The following is an 18,115-nucleotide window of genomic DNA, read 5'->3' on the forward strand; positions in this document are numbered from 1 at the left end:
GCAAAGAATGAATAGAAAGAACAAAAATAAACAAAAAAGGGTTATAGTCCCCACACCACTTGTGACGAGTCCCTTTTCGGTGGCCTCGTGGAGTGTTCGCTAGAAATAAAAACCCGTACTTAAGGCTTTGAACTGGGTGTCAAAAGCAAAGACAATATCGATAACTCCTATGACTTAGTGTTACAAGAAAGAAAATTCACTTTCCCATGGTAACAGATTCACAAGCTCACAGCTAAATATTGGCTATAATATCATGTTCTATTATTGTATAAAAGTTCGTTAAAATCATAAACAAAAAAAGTTATCCTCTCTTATTAAAAAACCCAGATCTTATATATGAGTAACTAGAAATTTGTTCTATTAATTTTTAACAAGTATCAAAAACTAAACTAGTTATAGTCATGCTAGTTAACTTTAGTAGTTAAGCTTCTAACCTTTTGTTCTTAATAGTGTAGTTTATATCCAAGAACCAAACTTATCATAGCCACCATGCAAACGAAAAGAGCAGGGAAACCTACTTGAACTTTTCGGACATCAGTCTTCGTTCTCAACATCGCCTGTAAAGAGATAGGGCAAACCCCACGTTAAAATTAGGTTGTGTGACGGTGTGAGAGCACTATGATCTTCAAACCATAGAAATAATCAGAATCGGAAATTTCAGAACAAAATCTTTTTTTTTTTTTTTTTTTTATCTATTACAGAATTGAATGGGAAGTATTTGACTCACTAGTTCTTGACTTAATGCTTGCTTATCTTCAATGAAAGTGCCCCTCTCTTCCCTTAATGTTTTGATCGAATTTTGAGCCTGCAAAAAGAAATTGGAAAACAATTATTACTGGTACTTTCTATTAGATGATGTGTTCTATTATAAGTAAAGCTTTTGTCGCATTTGCCGAGATTTTTTTTCCCCCATTTGGCATTAGATGCAGCAGTGAAACCCTAATGGTTTTGGTCGATCGGTAATAAGGTAGGAAAAGGAAGGAGGTAGGAAGCATATAACTTACATCGCTTAGCTGTGACTCCAATTCCTTCAAGTTTGTTTTCAATTTCTCGATATCCTTAGCTAACTGCAAGTTCGCCAAATCCTTAGCTAATTTCAACTCATCCACATCCTTTGTTAGCTCGGGTTCCTGCAGAACCGCTGCTAGTTTAGTTTCCTGCACATTCTCGGTTCGCTTGGCAAATTTCAACTTCTCGACATCCTTTGCAAGATTCAGCTCCTGGATATCCTTGGTTGGTTTGACGGCCTCACTTTTCTTCGTAAATTTCAAGTCCTCGACATCTTTGGCAAGTTTCAAGTCCCGCGCATCCTCGGTTGGTTTGGAATCCTCACTTTCCTTGGCAAATTTCAAGTACTCCACATCTTCTGCAAGTTTGAAGTCCTGCACATCCTTGGCTGTTTTAAAATTTCCCACATCCTTGGCTAGTTTCAAATCCTGCACATCCTCGGCTGTTTTCAAATACCCCACATCCTTGGCTAATTTCAAATCCTCCTGTACATCCTGTGCTATTTTCAAATCTTCCTGGTCGTCCTTGGCTATTTTCAGATCCTCCTGCACATCCTTGGCTATTTTCAAATCCTCCTGAACATCCTTGCCTTGCTTCAATTCTTCAATAAGATTCTTGGTGACTTTCAGTTCCTCCCCATCTGTGGATATTTTCGGTTCTCCCTCCACATCTGTGGGTATTTTTGGTTCTTCCACCACATCCTTAGTTAGTTTCAGTTCTTCTCTCAAGTCCTCAACTTCTTTGGATGGTGTCAACTCTCCCGGCAAGTTCTTGGCTGGTTTCAGTTCCTCCATATCACGAACAACCTTCCAAAAAGAAAAAAAAATACATTTTAAGGGGGACTTCTAGCTGCCCCATATATCAAATGACCATTCTCGGACCTCAGCTAATACAAAACATTAGGACAATAAGATAAAACTCCTACAACTATATAGATAGATGATTAAAAAAAACATCGCCTTCAAAAGCAGTCGTCAATTGATAAGTAGCAAGATAAGTGTCACAACTCTTAAAACATTGACCTTGACAATATATATAAGAGAACAAAAAGTTACTTGTCGCCTAGGTGAAGCAACAGATTGAAATGCTTTTACCGTTTGAGGAGGCAGATTGTCTTCTGCTCTACTTAATACTACTTGCTCCTTTAGAACTGGAGCTTCATATGTTGGTTCCTGCTTCTGAGTTCCGTTATTCGGCAGCAGGACTGGAGAATTGGGTGGACTCAAGAGAACTACTCTCAATTTCCTTTCTTCGATATATGTACCGTTGTCTTTGGCAAACTGTCAAACCATATTGAAACCACAATAAGGACAACCCTCATTTTCATGTACAAAATACAACTAACATATACAAGTACGCAATCTTACCATGGTAGGTGTGATATCCACATCAGTAGTTCCAAATGGAACAATTGTGCTCTGAATTAAGAATTTATCTTTGCATTGCATATCCGGTGGAGCTACCCGTTGAGCTTGCATAGTAACTACATTAACAACAAATTAAAACATCATAACATAACAAGAAGATCACAAAGCCAAAACAAGCAAGGAATAACATAGAAGTGGCAAAAAAAAGAAAGCTGTTGGCCAGTATACAGGTATAGTGTCAAATAAATCATGAATATACAAAGCCAAAACATGGATGAAGTGGCATATCAAAGTTGGATTTGTATTTTATTCTTGATAGTTGATACATAAAGGAATACAAGTGATTTATCACTAAAATACCTGTGAAATCACAAGTAGACCTTGGCTGAACAATGCCTACATTTGGCCGGACGCAATATTTCTTCGGGGAAGTAGTTTTAACCTGAAAATGAAAACACTTCAAATCTTAAACATTGGAAAACCCATTTGTTATCAACAAACAAAGTCATACTTTCTCTAATCTTACATGTGCATACTTCATGCAAGATAGCGATGCAACTCAAATATCTTTGCTTGCATTTTACCCACTTCTCGTGATAAGCTATAGATATTTTATTTCATAAATTTAATGACTAAGGAGGCAACGAGGAAAAAGAGTTATTCATGAGAAAAACAACGAAACTAAGGCATATCGTACACAATTTTAATTAAGAAACCACCCATTCCCTTGCCCATCAAAATAATAAACCCAAGTAATTGAGACTTGGGATGAGGTGTGGATCAGTACGAGCATGCATTTACTCGAAAGAACCTGTACGACTTTCAAGAAGTCTACTTTTATAGAAAACTAGAAATGCCTGATGGTAAATAAATGTGTATTTTGCTTTCAAAATAAAACAATATCACATGACATCAAAATGAATATGATTCGCACCTTGAAAGCCACAAATTGATCTGTCTTGTTTAGAAGCTGAAGCAGACACACACTTTGCTTCTTCAATTCAACTACCAAAAGAAAAATAATCCATTACCGATATGTAAATCAATCAGATTCTACAGTTCAGAGACAGTAAAAAAAACATGATATTCTCATGCATTTGCGAATGCGCAACCATCTAAAATAAACTCGAAGGAACTAAGAAAAATCATATGAGAACACACAAAATAGCAGAAGAAGAAACATACCACAGTTGACACAAACATGAAAAGGATTCATAGAAAGTAAAACCTAAACCTAAATCTGAATAAGACAACCTTTATAAAACAAAAATGAAGCTACAACTAACCGGCCTATGATGATACACGAACTCCCACTTAGACCTCTTACTTGACAGCCTTCAAAAATCTCACCATTCATCTATCGTCATTTTCTCGAGATATGTATTTCAATCTCAAGAGCGTTCGATAATCTCAAATAGATGATCATGTAGGAAGTCTAAGTGAGAGTCGGTCTAGATTTATTTACAACCAGCTACAATCAAATAGATGATCATGATGGAGTGCTAACCGCCCAAATGTTGTAATACAGATTGAAATTTTTTAACCTGAAAATCATTTATATATCTTCAAAAAAACAGGTCATAAAACCACAAGAACAGCGAATCAAGTTTTCAATTTCATCAGATTTAACTCCCTGTGTTGAATATAAGAGATAGGTTCACAAGTACGGAAATGAAAGATAACATAATCAAATTGACACAACAAAAAGTAAGAAAAACATTAATCACGTGTATATAGAGAATTCAGGAGTTGCTTTTGATCCACTTACATAAAAAGTTGAGTTCATTAGGTCGAATCTCCAAAAGCTCTGGCCCCATATTTCTTCCTCAATCAAGTGAAAGCTAAAATCAAGTCCCTATTAATCAAAAAAATTGAAGAAACCAGATCTCATCACCTACAAATGCAAACAATTACAGATTAACTAAATAAACCTCTACAAAATGAAGATTATACAAGAGAAACAATCAAATTATTCTATTAACAAAACCTAATCCAATCCAAATCAGTGAGTTAACTAACGAATCATTAACAAAACCAGAACTATATAAAGAGTACTAAAACTACTCGATTGATCTGAATATCTCACCGATCAACTAACATAAACTCATTTTAAAACACCGACACACACGATCAAACTTTAATCTGTAGTCAGATCAATCAAGAGAAACAAATCAAATTCTATTAACGAAACCAAATCCAATCCAAATCAGCGAATAAACTGACGAATCATAAACAAAATCAGAACTACATAGTACTAAAACTACTTGATTGATCTGAATATCTCAACGATCAACTGATATAAACTCATTTTGAAACACCGAGATGATGAAACTTTAATTTCTAGTCGGATCAGTCAATTACACACTCAATTAAACCAAAACATACGAAAAGATAACCAAAATGAAGATCGAAAAGTCGGAAATAGTAATGATAAAAGTAAAACAAAAAGATCATCAAAGTAAATGAAAAGAAAAGAGCAACTTACTTTTTGACGGAGAACTCTAGATCGATAATCTCGCAATCAAAAATGTTAATAGGTTAATAAATTCAGGAGTGATCTGCTACTACGAGTTAGAGAGAGAGAGAGAGAGAGAGAGAGAGAATTATGAAGGAGACGGTCACGGACTTGATAACTGGGAATAGAAACAGTAGAAAGAGAAAGAAAGTTATGGTGGTGGACTGGAAGGTAGCAGGAGATTTTAGAGAGAGAAAGAGAGGGACCGGTTAGTACAGTGGGAGTGGGTACATAACTTGTACCCGGTCGGGTGGTGGTTGTGGACAATGCGTGTACGTTGGAACGTCTCCGTTCGGGCTCATCGCTTCAAATACAAGAGAAAAGAAAAAGAATGTGAGAAGAATTTCTTTTCCAAGCATTATTTTTCTTTTCGCTTTGACGAATTTGCACGTGTTAGATGGAGTCCTTGTCATCTCAGCCTATTTTGCCTCTCATGCTCCTAGTGAGAATTCTATTTTTTTTTTTTTTTTGATGAGAGTGATAGAATTCTATTTAAAATTCAAAAAAGAGAGATAGTGGCACTATGGGCTTCCATGTGTTATGATTAACCGGATAAATTTTCAACAAAAAAACCCGATAAAGAATAAAATAAAATTTTGACAACGGATTTTTAAACATAAAATATAATTCTGTTTCAACAAAGAACGAAAGAAAATATAGTTTTGAAAATTAAATTAGGATATCCCACAATCATAGGGCTATATTAGAATCAAGTTCTGAAAAAAATTACAAGTGTATGCAATTTTTGATTTGTACATCTTTTAATTATAAGATCCAACAGATTTTGTTGTTTGAATATAATCTTAAGATATTTAGTTAAAAAACAATGAGATTTGAAGTGATTTAAGATTCTAATGGACACAAATGTTTAAGCAAATTTGTATAAGCGGATATCTGACAAGATCTATGCACATAGTATATTTCTTTGGGCTTTTGGTTATCATAATCGACCGAGTCAAATCAATCCTACTGGACTCATAAATGTTGGATCCTATCTTAGTGAATTCATTTCTTTTCTTTTTTTCGATTATTATAGCATATTTGGAATAGGAAATCTCATACAAAGAAAAAAATCTTAACGATTTCAAAATATGAAATGAATTAGGAATGCTATTTCTTCTAAATATTCTAAAACAAAGATTTCACTTCATAAAATTATTTCCTCGGTTAATTACTCTGTATTTTCTGGAACTTCTTCCACACCATTACATTGTTCCGTCTTAAACTTGGCCTACAAAAAGATAGTAAAAAAAAGGCAAAGACAAAAACATCAAAACATGATGAAAATGAGTTAAAATAAAACAATCTAAAATTCACATCATTAAATATTAGAATTTATAGATGGGATTAGGTCAAGAATCACATAACTAAAACATGAATACCAAAAATTTATAAACACATGAAGTTCCGAGGAAATTTTCGAGTCTAGAGTCAGTAGTCATACTTTAGTCCTTACATTTGTTTCATGTAATTTATATGTATTAAATAAAGTAAAGATGGTTTCTGATAGTCTTTAGAGTTAGTTTTCATGGCCTTCAGGCCGGTTGAGAGGTTTTTCAGAGTTCTTTTTTCTTATTCCACCATCATGTCCAATCCATGTTATATAACTTAAGGCTGACTATACATGTCATTCAATTATAGTATAATGATCCTTTAGAAACAAAGTGTTCGGGGTTTAATGTCATATTTGAAGCTTATCATAGTCAGATTCTGTATCTTGCAGATTAACAAACTATCAACGAGAGTAAACCGGGTGAATTTAAACAAGCTAACTTACAAGTTCTTCCTTTAACTTTTTGTTCTCTTCAACAATTGCAGTCTTCTCGTGTCTTAGCTTTTCGATGGTATTGTCAGCCTAAATAATTTAAAGACCAAATTAGTATCCGATCGAATAAGTCTGTTGAAGTTCAAAGCTTATATGCTGCAACCCAGACAAACTAGTTGAAGTAGAGTACCCTGACTATGAGTTAGGAAATAAGTAAAATGCGAGTAAAAAGCAGAAACAAACCTCAATTAGTTTTAACTCTAATTCGTTTACATTTGCTTTCAACTTGTCAAGCTCCTTAGACAAATGCAACTTCTCCTCATCCTTAGGTAACATCAATTCTTGAACAACATCCTTAGACGATGGAGGTTCTTCCACATCTTGGGCGAATTTTAACTTCAGTACTTCGTTTGCGAGTTTTAAATCTTCCACATCTTTAGCTAGTTTGGCTAGTTTCAATTCCTGCATTTCTTTGGCTAGTTTCAACTCTTCCATGTCTTTTATTACCTGCAAACAATAAGAACTATCATAAGATGATGAATCTGCCAATTTGGCTGGAACTTAACTAACCAGTACTCCAATTCGCATATACCCATTCTTTTTGAGGAATGAAACTGAAAATAGTATTCAAATTCCAACAGAATAGTAGGAAAATCACAAAGAAAGACTAGCCATAAGCTAATGGACAAAGAAGGCAAAGACACTACTCGGATATCAAAACCCTCGAGAGATCTTATTACCTGGGACTGCAACTTTTGTAACAGGTCCTCCACTCTAGCTCCTTGATCCTTCACAGCTGGATGAGCTTCATAAACTGCCTGTGGCTCTGGATTTCCCTTAAAATCCTTCGGAGTTGGAAGAGCTTCACAAACTGCCTCTGGCTCGGGATTTTCGTCGAAGGGTACCATTGCTAGAGAATGAGATGGTGTTATAAGGACCACCCCCAACTTCTTCTGTTCAATATATCTTCCATTGACTTTGGCAAACTGTCAAATCAATATAAGGTGAAAATATTTAAACTTACAAGGTGAAATCCTAACAAACAATTTTTTTTTTCTTTCATAGAATTATAGCATTGCAAGACTTACCATGCTACGGTCGACGTCCTTGTTGGTAGTCTCGGGTGGAACAATTGTGCTCTGAATCAGAAATAGATCTTTGCAATCCATATCAAGTAGAGGCGTCTTCGGCGCTTGCATAGTAACTGCAGAGTGCAAACAGACCAAATAAAAAAGCATACATCAGTTGATACAATTGAAATAATAAAATTTTAAATTCCAAATAAGAGATTGTGAGAAAGCAAGAATTGTAAAAGGAAGCTCGGACTTTGGAAGAATAAAGAAATGCAAGCAATAACAAAACCCAGAAGCAAACCAGCACGCATTACTCAGATCGCTTCGTAATGACATGGAGAAAGTTGGCATGTTGTGAACATATCCAGACATGACGATAATAATTGAGTCATAGAAAATTTGAGTCAACAAATTCACAAATTATAAACATTTACACCATATGAAGTTATGCATCTGACTAGCGTGAAATGGCTTATATGTATTCCAGCACAAAACATCACACATCAAATGGCTTTGATACATCATCATTAGTATGAAATATGTGTTAATTTTGTGGTCATCCAAATCAAAACCAACATTATACTCTTAGTCAAGAGATTATCCCTTTTCCATGTGAGGCTATTCTTACAATATGCTCATAACTTTCATGAACTGTCCCGAAGACACTCATAAACCCTAAAGGACATTCTTAGCCTAATTCACATTCACTTATACACATAAATAACACGAATCAATAAATGATGGGTTTCCACCCCCCACCAAAGTGTCGATACTGTGACCTTCGGGTCTTGGAGTGGGTGCACTACCATTGAAGCAAGACTCCATAAGATATGAACCATGTCAGGTTACATTTCAGCCATTGTATTTTAGAGGTTCTGAGTTATACAAAATAAAAGAGGCCTCATATGTTTCAACTTAGTTTTATTTTGCCCGTATAATGATCTTGTAGGCTCGATATGTAAACCTTATCTTAAGTCCTATCTGGAATCCCAATTAGGATAGGGGACGGGCTTACTCAATAACTAGAATACTATACATTGTGTTTACGTCTTTACGATTTCATAAATTCAAAATATACCTCCAATGTGGAGTTTTGGCCCTATACAATGTTCAGATATATCAGTGGAAAAAAATTTACAGACACAACCAGAACATGTATGAATTGCTAACTCAAAGATGGCTTGATATAGCATTAGTGTGTTTGCTACTTTGCTTCATTCAAGTATTTGCTTTTGGACATAAAGCAACGAGATATATATACCCATCAATTCGCATGTAGACATCGGCTGAGCAACGCCTATGTTTGGACGTACACAATAATTCTTCGGATTGTTGGTGTTGACCTGGTATTGCAACAAGTACGGAAAACGTTTAGATATTAACCTCTAAGAGAAATAAAATTAGTTTCTTTAGGCTTTAGGCCATTTCATTCGTCGGCTATAGGCCATTCAATTTTTGTTGGGCTTTAGGCCAGTAATAATTGGGCAGTTATCGTGCTCATCACATCGTATCGATGTATCAATGCCTTTGTAATGACCATGTTGTCAATATTCAAAAAAAAAAGATATATGGAAAAAGTTGTACTGTTCTGCTACTAAAGTTGTATCGATCGTAAGGGAGATAAAACAAATATGAAATTCAGAATAATGCAAAGGGAGAAGTTATACATAACAAAAAGGGATATAAGTAATATAGGAAACAAGATTCGAACCATGACATAAGCTTAAGAAATCTTGTGCCATTTGCAATAGCTAATGCCAAAAATTAGGAAGTACAACTATATATGACCCCAAGAAAAATATTCGCACCTTGAAAGCCACACATTCATCTGATTTGTTCTGAAACTGAAGCGAGCAGGTACTTTGTTTCTTCAACTCAACTGGAAAAAGTAATAATGGCTCAATTTCAGTTCATTGATTCTACAATTTAGGAGATAAATAAAAATTTAGAGATAAAATGCAACAAAAAGTATATGATTTAAAATTGTTAAGAAGAAAAAGAATCTTGAGGACTACAATAGTACTGAGAGGGGGTAAGATAAATCCATTAATTCTTTGATTATCAATATAACCGGTAACCTCAACTAGACCAACCTGTTTTCTTAACCGAAACCCCAAATAGAATCAATTGGGGAAGTTTTCTACCCGAATAAGGCTATTGTAATGTCACTATGGTTAATTGACAAACAGATACTCAAAGAAATGTGACTTAGGTCGTAAATTCTATCTTATTTAGCATATCTTAACGAAGAGTGATGCTAAAAGAGGCTACAAGTCAAAACCAACTCCAGACCTACACAAAATCAACAGTCTCCATTTTCGATTCGACTCTCGTTCTCTCTTTTGATAGACTTTTTCACTCTCGAGGAATGTTTGTAGCCTCTTCTACCATTTTCCGTAAACAAATTACTATTCTAGTGAAAACGATAGGAAATTCTATAAACATTACGGATATGTTCATTCGGAGAAACCATGAAATATTACTATGGCTGCCCATAACTTGCAAATTCCATCAAACTAGGTAAAATAAAAAGGCATTCGGTTCCAAATTCAACGAACTTACACGTAAATACGAGTTCGTGTTGTTTATATTCCAGAAGTTTATACTCCAAAAGCTCTGAACCCATTACTCTTCCTCAAAAGGAAAATCCAAGCAAATATCTTCAAACACAAAAATGCAAAAAAAAAAAAAATCAGTATAAGCCAAATCACCAAATCTCATACTAACTTAAAAAGTGGGTAGTAAGTAATAATCGAATCAACTTTTAATGACCTAGATTTTAAAATGTCAAAACGAACTTGAAGTAGTAATCAATAATCTTGATTCAAACACACAAACAGACCAAAATCATGAAACATACGCGAAATCATTAAGGATGATAAACAGGTAATAGATAGAATGATGATGGAAATCTTGATTTCATAACGTACCTGGTTGTAATCGTGATGGTTTCTAGGGTTTTTCGAGTCGCCTAGAGTGAGAAAGTCGATCAGATGTATATATATATATAGAGAGAGAGGGATCGAAATATTTTTCAAATAGAAATGCGCGGGAAGCCCAACCGGGTCTGGGCGTAACGCTGTACATGTCAGAAGCCTGAAAGCGGAAGGGACCTGTCCGGGCCCATCAGATAAGCCTAGGCGCCTCCAAAATTTTGCCATAGGCCCGCCCCTTTCTCAGCACTGAGTCCCACCAAAGGGCAATCCTTTAAAAACGAAGATGGTCTATAACCATCATCTGTTGACGGTCTATAACTTTTAAAAACGAAGATGAGTTATTCGGTCACTCGTACCAGTCGGTTAGGGGGCGGTCATTCGACACAAAATTTTGATCGTGACCGTCAGCCATTCTTTCGAGTCGGTCGGACACTGACTGTTATGACCATCGGGTGCCCACAGGCTCTTTTTTGTCTCGGTCGACCAGACCAGGTAGCGGTCTTCCAGATTTTTTTCCCACCAATAATAAGAAATCATAGTAGCCCTGACTCCGGACTGAAATGTCTATTTGCTAAGTGACACCAAAAAATTGGGGCGCCCTCAAGAGCATGGAGAGGCGTTTATAACATAAATCATTCTCCCTCCCTACAACTATCGAACAGAAGCCCAAATCGCACACTCCATTCTGAAATCCCCAAATTTCAGCTGAAATCGAAGAAGAATCAAATCGAACTAGGGTTTCTTTCGAACTAAACGCCCCTGCATTCGAACTGTGCACCAACTCTCTCTCTTCTCCATTGGTGTTGACATCTTCACTTGGTAACTCTCTCTCTCTCCATTGATGCTAGAATCTCACTATGAATCTCAATTCCTCATTCTGCATCTTAAATCAAATTGAATGCCCAGATGGGTTTACTTGGAATAGAATAATTAAAGCATATTTGAATAGAAATTATTATCCTCAATATACTATTATTATTTTATACAAATTGATGCTGGAAAAGAACTTTGAACCTGATAATTACACTAACATCAAGCTTGTTCTGTTAGATTGCCTGTAAAAGAAGGGAAAACAAATTCATAATCATGTTTTATAGAACAGATTATCATTTAGATGTTCATGTTATAAATTTACTTCGGTTAATTTTTTTTTTGAAAACCAACCGAAACTTTTTTTCATTCATACGTGATAAAATCACATTGTTTACATGGATGAAACTTTTTTTCATTCATACCTTTAAATACAAAGTGCCTCACGAATAAGAGCGAAATTGGACTAGACACCGACTCAATAAAAGACACTAATGGTCGAAAGATGAAAAGATCCTATAGATCAAGGATGAAAAGACCCTAAAGGTCAACAAAATATCACATAATACAAAAAGAAAATACTAAAAAAACATCTCCATCGCTTTCGCCGGAGGTCCACCAATGTCGCTAGAAAACCGCCATAGTCGCCGGAAAACCGCCATAGTCGCCGGAAAACCGTTGTCATCACTGGCAAACCGCCATCACCATAGAAAAAATCGTCGTCATCACAAAGTACACCACCACCTTCCCCATTAAACACATCCATTTGCTTCATTACTTCACACAACCGCCACCACACCCCCACTGAATCATAGAGCCCGCCACCACCACCACTACTTAACACACCACTAGATCGGTTTCATAATCATGTTTAGGCATGAAAGCTTGACGAAGAGCATCACCAATTATTGCCAAATCTATATCTAGGGTTTTCGGATCAAGTCGGATCAGTTCTTTTACCCCATTAAAAACATAAAATTTGACTAAACAAACTTAGGGTTTCATCATTTCATGGAATTGAATCTAGGGTTTTCTGATAAATCTAGGGTTTCTTGATCAAAAGTGATTTGGAGATCTAGAAATGAAAGGTAAAGGGAATGGAATCTAGGATTTTTCGTGATACTAAGGGAGATCACAAACAAAGTGTAATCAACACCCAAGAAAAGTAACCATTTCCTTCCATTGTTGGTGATAGTAGAAATCGACATAGAAGAGGATACAGAGAAAAAAAAAAGAAGAAGACAAAGAAGAGGAAACTCCGGCGAAGCGACGCGCTTCGCCGGAAAACTAGAACTCGATCTCTTTTCTCTCTCTAGGAAAACAGTTATGCAGAGAGTTGTTAAATACTTCGGTTACTATATATGGTGTTTGTGGGGATATGAGAGATGTGCGGAAACTGTTCGATGAAAGTCCTGTAAAAGATTTGGTATCATGGGCTGCTTATGTTAAAATTGGAAATGTAAAAGAAGCATTCCTAATTTCTAATGAATTATGGTTCTTCAAATTTGAAATTAGGAATATGGGGTCTCGAACGGAATTTTATGCTTCTGGTTCTCTGAAATTTGTAAATTGGACTCTAAAATTTTTATACTTCTGGTTCTCTGAAATTGGTAAATTGGACTCTAAAATTTTTATACTTCTGGTTAGTGGAAACCAGGTCCTCTATCTTTCTCATCTCTCTTAAATTTTGTACTTTTGAAATTTCAGAGTCCAATTCATTTCATACTCGGTAAATGAGGGTGGTAACTCAACGGTCCATTTTTTGGTTTGATTATGTCCATAGATTTTGACACGTGTCAAAATCTGGGATTTTTTTTTTTTTAAACATGGTGTAATTTGTAAATGAATATGTAAAACATGGTGTAATATGTAAATGGGCAACAAAGTAATTTGAAAAATTTAAAGTTGAATCAAACCGAAGGTGGTGGAAAATATAATTATCAAAAAAAGGTGGGGATTTTAGTAATCCTCCGTAAATCGGAAGACAATCAAAGAGTCGAATCAAACACGATTTCATTCTCTCTTATTATTCTTCTGGAATTGTGATCTTCTTATCCACCCCGTATCGCTGTAAGTTCCTTCTTCTACTAGCTGATCTGAGGTGAATTCTGGTTAATTTTTTGATCTTTTGGATTTTTATTATATGCTTATGGTAGTTTTTAGAAGCTTATATTGAGCTGCTTGATGGGGCTTAATTTCTGTTTCAATGGGATCTTGTACTCAACCTATCATTCTGTTCTGCCTGAAATTTTTGGTTGTCATATTGAATGTTATTGTGGTAGGCTTGATTATGTTTCTCTTGTCATTTTCCTCACTCTTAATTTGGAAATGGAGAAGATGAGAAACTCGGTTTTCAAGAAGGAAGGTTTGAGAATAGTCCCACATTGGATAGGGTGATTTAGTAACTAAGAATATATAATGTATAGGTCCAAGCATTATTTTTCTCCAAGACATAAAACTCACTATTGGAATGCAACATTGTTCCGTAAATCTTTTGTGGGTTTATTGAAAAAAACCTATTAGATATCATCTCGTGTATTGGATACTTTTCGTCAGGATCGTCGACACCCCGTGTTCGTGGACGGGTAAAATTATATTCATGTATCTACAAGTTTGTACAATCTCATTTTGCAAGTACAGTGGTCTATGATTATAACCAAAATTTCTTTCAATCTATAATTGTTTAAAATTTCCTAACAAGAATCATTTCGATTATCCTCGAATAATTAACTGGAAAAATATCAATTCAAACCACTTTGTATAGGAACAATGCTTGTTGAATTATAAAATCAAACATGATCTTCATAATAAAGAACTCATCTCATGAACTATGACCCTTTATGCAACAAATCAAAAACCTATAAGGAATATAACTTAGATATGAAGACAAGAAACTCAACTGAAATTAAATTTAAATCAAAGAAAATCTAGGTAATATAAGAGATTGGAAGTATAAAACCCTATGCGTAGCTAAATGGGTGTTAGGGTTTTATGGTAAAGTAAACCTTAGGTTAAAACAGTAGAAGAGGAAAAGCTAGAGAGAGAGAGAGAATAACCTGTAAAGTGGGGAACTAGGGCTAGAACTCGTCTCTCCGAGATAGGCCTAAGAAGATGAAGTGAAAAGAGAAAAAAAATAGAGGGGCTTCTAAAATGAACAGGGTGACGGATGCACCATTACGGAATAACTTGAATATTTTTACTAAATCATCTCTTTGGCCCCGAGTTTTTTCAGATGGACCATTTGACCCTCAAAATTGGAAGAGCGAAGAAAATATTGTGCGGTAAAATAACGAAATAACAAAAGAGTTTAAATTTTTTGAGCACCCAGCAGAATTATAATTCGCGCGTGTACCCGATAACACCCAGTGTCCTCGTCTGTACTGGGTGCTATCGGGCACCAGAGCAAATTGTAATTCCGCTAGGAGCCAAAAAAATTTATCTCTTCCGTTATTTCGTTATTTGACCGCACAATATTTTCTTCACTCTTCTAATTTCGAGGGTCAAATGGTCTATCTCAAAAAACTCGGGGCCAAAAAGATGATTTAGGTAAAATATTCGAGCTATTCAGTATGGTGCATTCGTCGTCTTGTTCATTTTCAGAAACCCCTCAATTTTTTTCTCTTTTCACTTAATCTCCTTCGACGTATCACGGAGAGACGAGTTCCAGCCCTAGTTCCCCACTTTACAGGTTACAAGGTTATTCTCTCTCTCTAGCTTTTCCTCTTCTACTGTTTTAACCTTGGGTTTACATTACCCTAACACCCATTTAGCTTCGCATCTTATCAGTAACCTAGGGTTTTATACTCCCCATCTTTTATATGACCTAGATTTTCTTTGATTTGAATTTCATTCCAGTTGAGTTTCTTGTCTTCATATTTAAGTTATGTTCCTTGTGGGTTTTTGATTTGTTGCATAAAGGGTCATAGTTCATGAGATGAGTTCTTTATTATGAAGATCATGTTTAATTTTATAATTGAACAAGCATTGTTTCTATAAAAAGTGGTTTGAAGTGATATTTTACTAGTTAATTATTCGAGGATAATTGAAATAATTCTTATTAGAAATTTTGAAACAATTATAGATTGTAAGAAAATTTGTTAAAACCATAGACAACTGTACTTGCAAAATGAGATTGTACAATCTTGTAGATACATGAATAAAATTTGACCCGTTGACGAACACGGGGTGTGTCTAAGATCCTGACGAAAAGTATCCAATATACGAGATGATATCTAATAGGTTCTGTTCAATAAACCCACAATTAGATTTATGGAACAATGTTACATTCCAATTGTGAGTTTTATGTCTGAGCTATGTTCATGTATATGATACAAGTAGATGGTTATGGGTGGAAGTTAAACTAAGAACGATGTTGCGGTACTGATTGTGAATTTAAGGGTTTTATTATCTATTTGCGAACATCACTCAATATCAGAAGAATGTCGCATTGAGAAAGTATATTTAACGGTACTAACACTTTGATGTTTTAAATTGTCTTTCAGGTATATTGGTCCCACTCAGAGATGAATATTATGAATAATTTTGCAACAACTTTATGCAGACGAGTGAATCTGAAGGACCTCGTTACAATTGTTCCCGTCTACATTGGTCTTTCTGGTATAACCATAGAACATATACTCAATAATAACTGTGAATTGTTGTATGTTGCGGTGCTTCTAGGCTAATGTTACTGCTTGCTTGAATTTTGGTGTTGTAGAAGGAACGGCAACAAGTTTGCTGGCCAGGCGTTGGGCTACAAAAAAGACAGCAGGATCCACAAAGAACGGCAGAGACTCAAACCCAAAAAATTTGGGGGTCAAGAAATTTGGTGGGGAGGTAGGTTGATCATCCTATGGATATAATCTTACTTTATGGCTAGAAATGTTTGAACTTGATAAAACATATCTCAACAGTCATTTGTAAGTGAGCTTTTTTATGGGCGTGAAGAATGAACACCCCAATACCCCATAGGCACGTCAAATAGCCTATAATGCTATAAGTAAGTAGTTTACCAATATAAAAGAGTTCCTTTCACAAGTGCCACAAAATACAATTTCCTTCGATTTGCTCGTATTGCTTAGTTTGTCGACCGATGTTTATGTTAACCCGCCCCATTGATGATATATGTGTTGCCTTGTGCAGAGAGTGATTCCTGGAAACATCATAGTACGTCAACGAGGCACCCGTTTCCATCCAGGTAACTACGTTGGAATCGGGAAAGATCACACCTTGTTTGCTCTAAAAGAAGGTAACGTAAAGTTTGAGCGTCATAAACTAAGTGGTCGCAAGTGGGTACACGTCGAACCCAAAGAAGGTCATGTGCTTCACCCTGTCTACGCCAACAAGGCGGCTGCTGAAGTACTAGAGACAGCTGCTTAAACATTTGACACAATTCAAAGTCTTTCGGGACGAGACTGAGCTTCAATCTTACTAGATGATTCTTAGAGCTGTTGTTTGCTGGATGAATATACTGCAGTTTTCTTGCTTGATTTGTTTTCCCCTACTTGATTTTTCTAAGATCCCTTTTCAAATTGATCTACATTTGTTAGTTTGTACTTGAAAATAATTATGCTACAAGTAGTTAGTTCATAAGAGGAGAAAACTCCTGTTAAAACAGTTGAAATTTTCAGTTTTTATAGTTACAGATTTGACAGTGACATAAAACAACGGGAAAGCCAACAACCATTGGTAGGAGTGATTCACAAAAGTCAACAACCCTCGGCTGGAGTAGCCCAGCACTTGTGTGGCTGACCTCAATGGCAGAGTGGTTGAGCACTTGTGTGGCTGACATCCAACCGGGTAGTCAAAAGCATTCGTCAGTCCAAACTTGTAAGTCCGGATAGTCCAAGCGATAATCCGATAACTAAATTAAACGTAAACCCATATAGCCGAAGCAATGCCCCGACAACTAAATTAAACGTCTTTCAACAAAAACTAAATTAAACGGAAGTTTAGATAGCTCAAGCGATATCCCTTCAATGCCTTTGTTTTAGGGTGAACCTGTTGCTTTTATAGGCTCGTTTGACCGATTGTGTTTGTAGAGGGCTGAGATGGGGCGGTGGTAAATCACGGGCTTTGATTGGACCACGTATTGATGGGCGTAAACTATAGGTTTTCTTCTTTACATATAGTTTGTATTTGATAGATCTTATAGTTGATCTTGTGCATTTTGCATTGGGAATTGCCTTTTGAAGACTCTTGTTTTAAAAGTTATTTATGGTGTGTTTGGACGGAGGGAATTCATGATTCACGGATTCATTGAATCCAAGTAATATTTTTTAGTTTGTTTGGCAACCAATAAGAATCTTATGATTTATTATTATTTGAGTATGTTTAAACGTTTCTTTAGAAAAAATATTGAATAAACCTTGTTCTCATAACTCGTTTTTTCAAATATCGTTTCATTCGAGGAAATATCAGATTTTGAGAAAAAAGGGATTTTGGAGAAAAACAATTTCCGTTTATTCTCAAGAGCATGGAGGGGCGTCCACCACCCTTTGGCGTAACAGATGGACACCCCTCTTAAGACCATGAGGTCATAGGATCGAGTCTCGGTGGAAGCAGTTGCCATCAAGATTTATCCTATGTAATTTAGGCTATGAATAATGTAATAATTTCACTAGTCGAATAATCAAAAAAAA

At 35.7% G+C, this 18,115-nt stretch overlaps 3 protein-coding genes across 8 annotated transcripts; 1 reads left to right on the forward strand and 2 right to left on the reverse strand.

Annotated features, from left to right (window-relative positions):
- Positions 1-239: 239 nt before the first annotated feature.
- Positions 240-5,270, reverse strand: LOC147555011 (uncharacterized). 6 transcript variants are annotated; one of them, XR_015234417.1, is made up of 11 exons: positions 4,861-5,193; positions 4,462-4,517; positions 4,144-4,269; positions 3,310-3,380; positions 2,736-2,817; positions 2,376-2,491; positions 2,103-2,288; positions 1,005-1,814; positions 728-805; positions 373-557; positions 240-306 (listed from the first exon to the last, which is right to left on the reverse strand). XR_015234417.1 is itself a non-coding variant. In XM_086660322.1 (10 exons), the coding sequence occupies exons 3-10, from the start codon at positions 4,190-4,192 to the stop codon at positions 444-446; spliced, it is 1,506 nt and encodes a 501-aa protein (XP_086516448.1). In that variant the 5' UTR covers positions 4,193-4,269; positions 4,462-4,517; positions 4,861-5,123; the 3' UTR covers positions 289-443. The 6 variants fall into 6 exon arrangements, 3 of the variants coding, with proteins under 3 accessions (XP_086516448.1, XP_086516449.1, XP_086516447.1); XR_015234418.1 differs by lacking the exon at positions 4,861-5,193 and adding an exon at positions 4,640-4,754; XR_015234416.1 differs by lacking the exon at positions 4,462-4,517 and having other exon boundaries at positions 4,861-5,249.
- A 616-nt stretch (positions 5,271-5,886) lies between these two features.
- On the reverse strand, positions 5,887-10,732 carry LOC147555012 (uncharacterized). Its single transcript, XM_086660324.1, has 9 exons — positions 10,659-10,732; positions 10,291-10,388; positions 9,537-9,607; positions 8,990-9,071; positions 7,744-7,859; positions 7,396-7,641; positions 6,899-7,162; positions 6,668-6,745; positions 5,887-6,121 (listed from the first exon to the last, which is right to left on the reverse strand). Exons 2-9 carry the CDS (start codon positions 10,352-10,354, stop codon positions 6,062-6,064), a joined length of 981 nt encoding a protein of 326 aa, XP_086516450.1. The 5' UTR covers positions 10,355-10,388; positions 10,659-10,732; the 3' UTR covers positions 5,887-6,061.
- A 284-nt stretch (positions 10,733-11,016) lies between these two features.
- Positions 11,017-17,090, forward strand: LOC147555013 (uncharacterized). The gene is made up of 4 exons (XM_086660347.1): positions 11,017-11,483; positions 15,977-16,091; positions 16,192-16,310; positions 16,617-17,090. Exons 2-4 carry the CDS (start codon positions 15,998-16,000, stop codon positions 16,851-16,853), a joined length of 450 nt encoding a protein of 149 aa, XP_086516473.1. The 5' UTR covers positions 11,017-11,483; positions 15,977-15,997; the 3' UTR covers positions 16,854-17,090.
- Positions 17,091-18,115: the final 1,025 nt, after the last annotated feature.

This window comes from Eschscholzia californica, unplaced genomic scaffold (genome assembly GCF_041429995.1).
Source record: "Eschscholzia californica isolate CP2 unplaced genomic scaffold, dmEscCali1.0.p SCAF_2, whole genome shotgun sequence".
Lineage (NCBI taxonomy): Eukaryota > Viridiplantae > Streptophyta > Magnoliopsida > Ranunculales > Papaveraceae > Eschscholzia > Eschscholzia californica.

Excerpts from the sequence above, each read along its gene's own strand:
- LOC147555011 (XM_086660321.1), bottom strand. The coding sequence starts at position 4,192 with ATGGGGCCAGAGCTTTTGGAGATTCGACCTAATGAACTCAACTTTTTA. Across the intron at positions 2,492-2,735 it reads GTCTACTTGTGATTTCACAG|TTACTATGCAAGCTCAACGG; the intron begins GTATTTTAGTGA and ends TTGTTAATGTAG. Across the intron at positions 558-727 it reads AAGCATTAAGTCAAGAACTA|GCGATGTTGAGAACGAAGAC; the intron begins GTGAGTCAAATA and ends ATCTCTTTACAG.
- LOC147555012 (XM_086660324.1), bottom strand. The coding sequence starts at position 10,354 with ATGGGTTCAGAGCTTTTGGAGTATAAACTTCTGGAATATAAACAACAC. Across the intron at positions 7,860-8,989 it reads GTCTACATGCGAATTGATGG|TTACTATGCAAGCGCCGAAG; the intron begins GTATATATATCT and ends TGCACTCTGCAG. Across the intron at positions 7,642-7,743 it reads AGGACGTCGACCGTAGCATG|TTTGCCAAAGTCAATGGAAG; the intron begins GTAAGTCTTGCA and ends TTGATTTGACAG.
- LOC147555013 (XM_086660347.1), top strand. The coding sequence starts at position 15,998 with ATGAATATTATGAATAATTTTGCAACAACTTTATGCAGACGAGTGAAT. Across the intron at positions 16,092-16,191 it reads CGTCTACATTGGTCTTTCTG|AAGGAACGGCAACAAGTTTG; the intron begins GTATAACCATAG and ends TTGGTGTTGTAG. Across the intron at positions 16,311-16,616 it reads TCAAGAAATTTGGTGGGGAG|AGAGTGATTCCTGGAAACAT; the intron begins GTAGGTTGATCA and ends TGCCTTGTGCAG.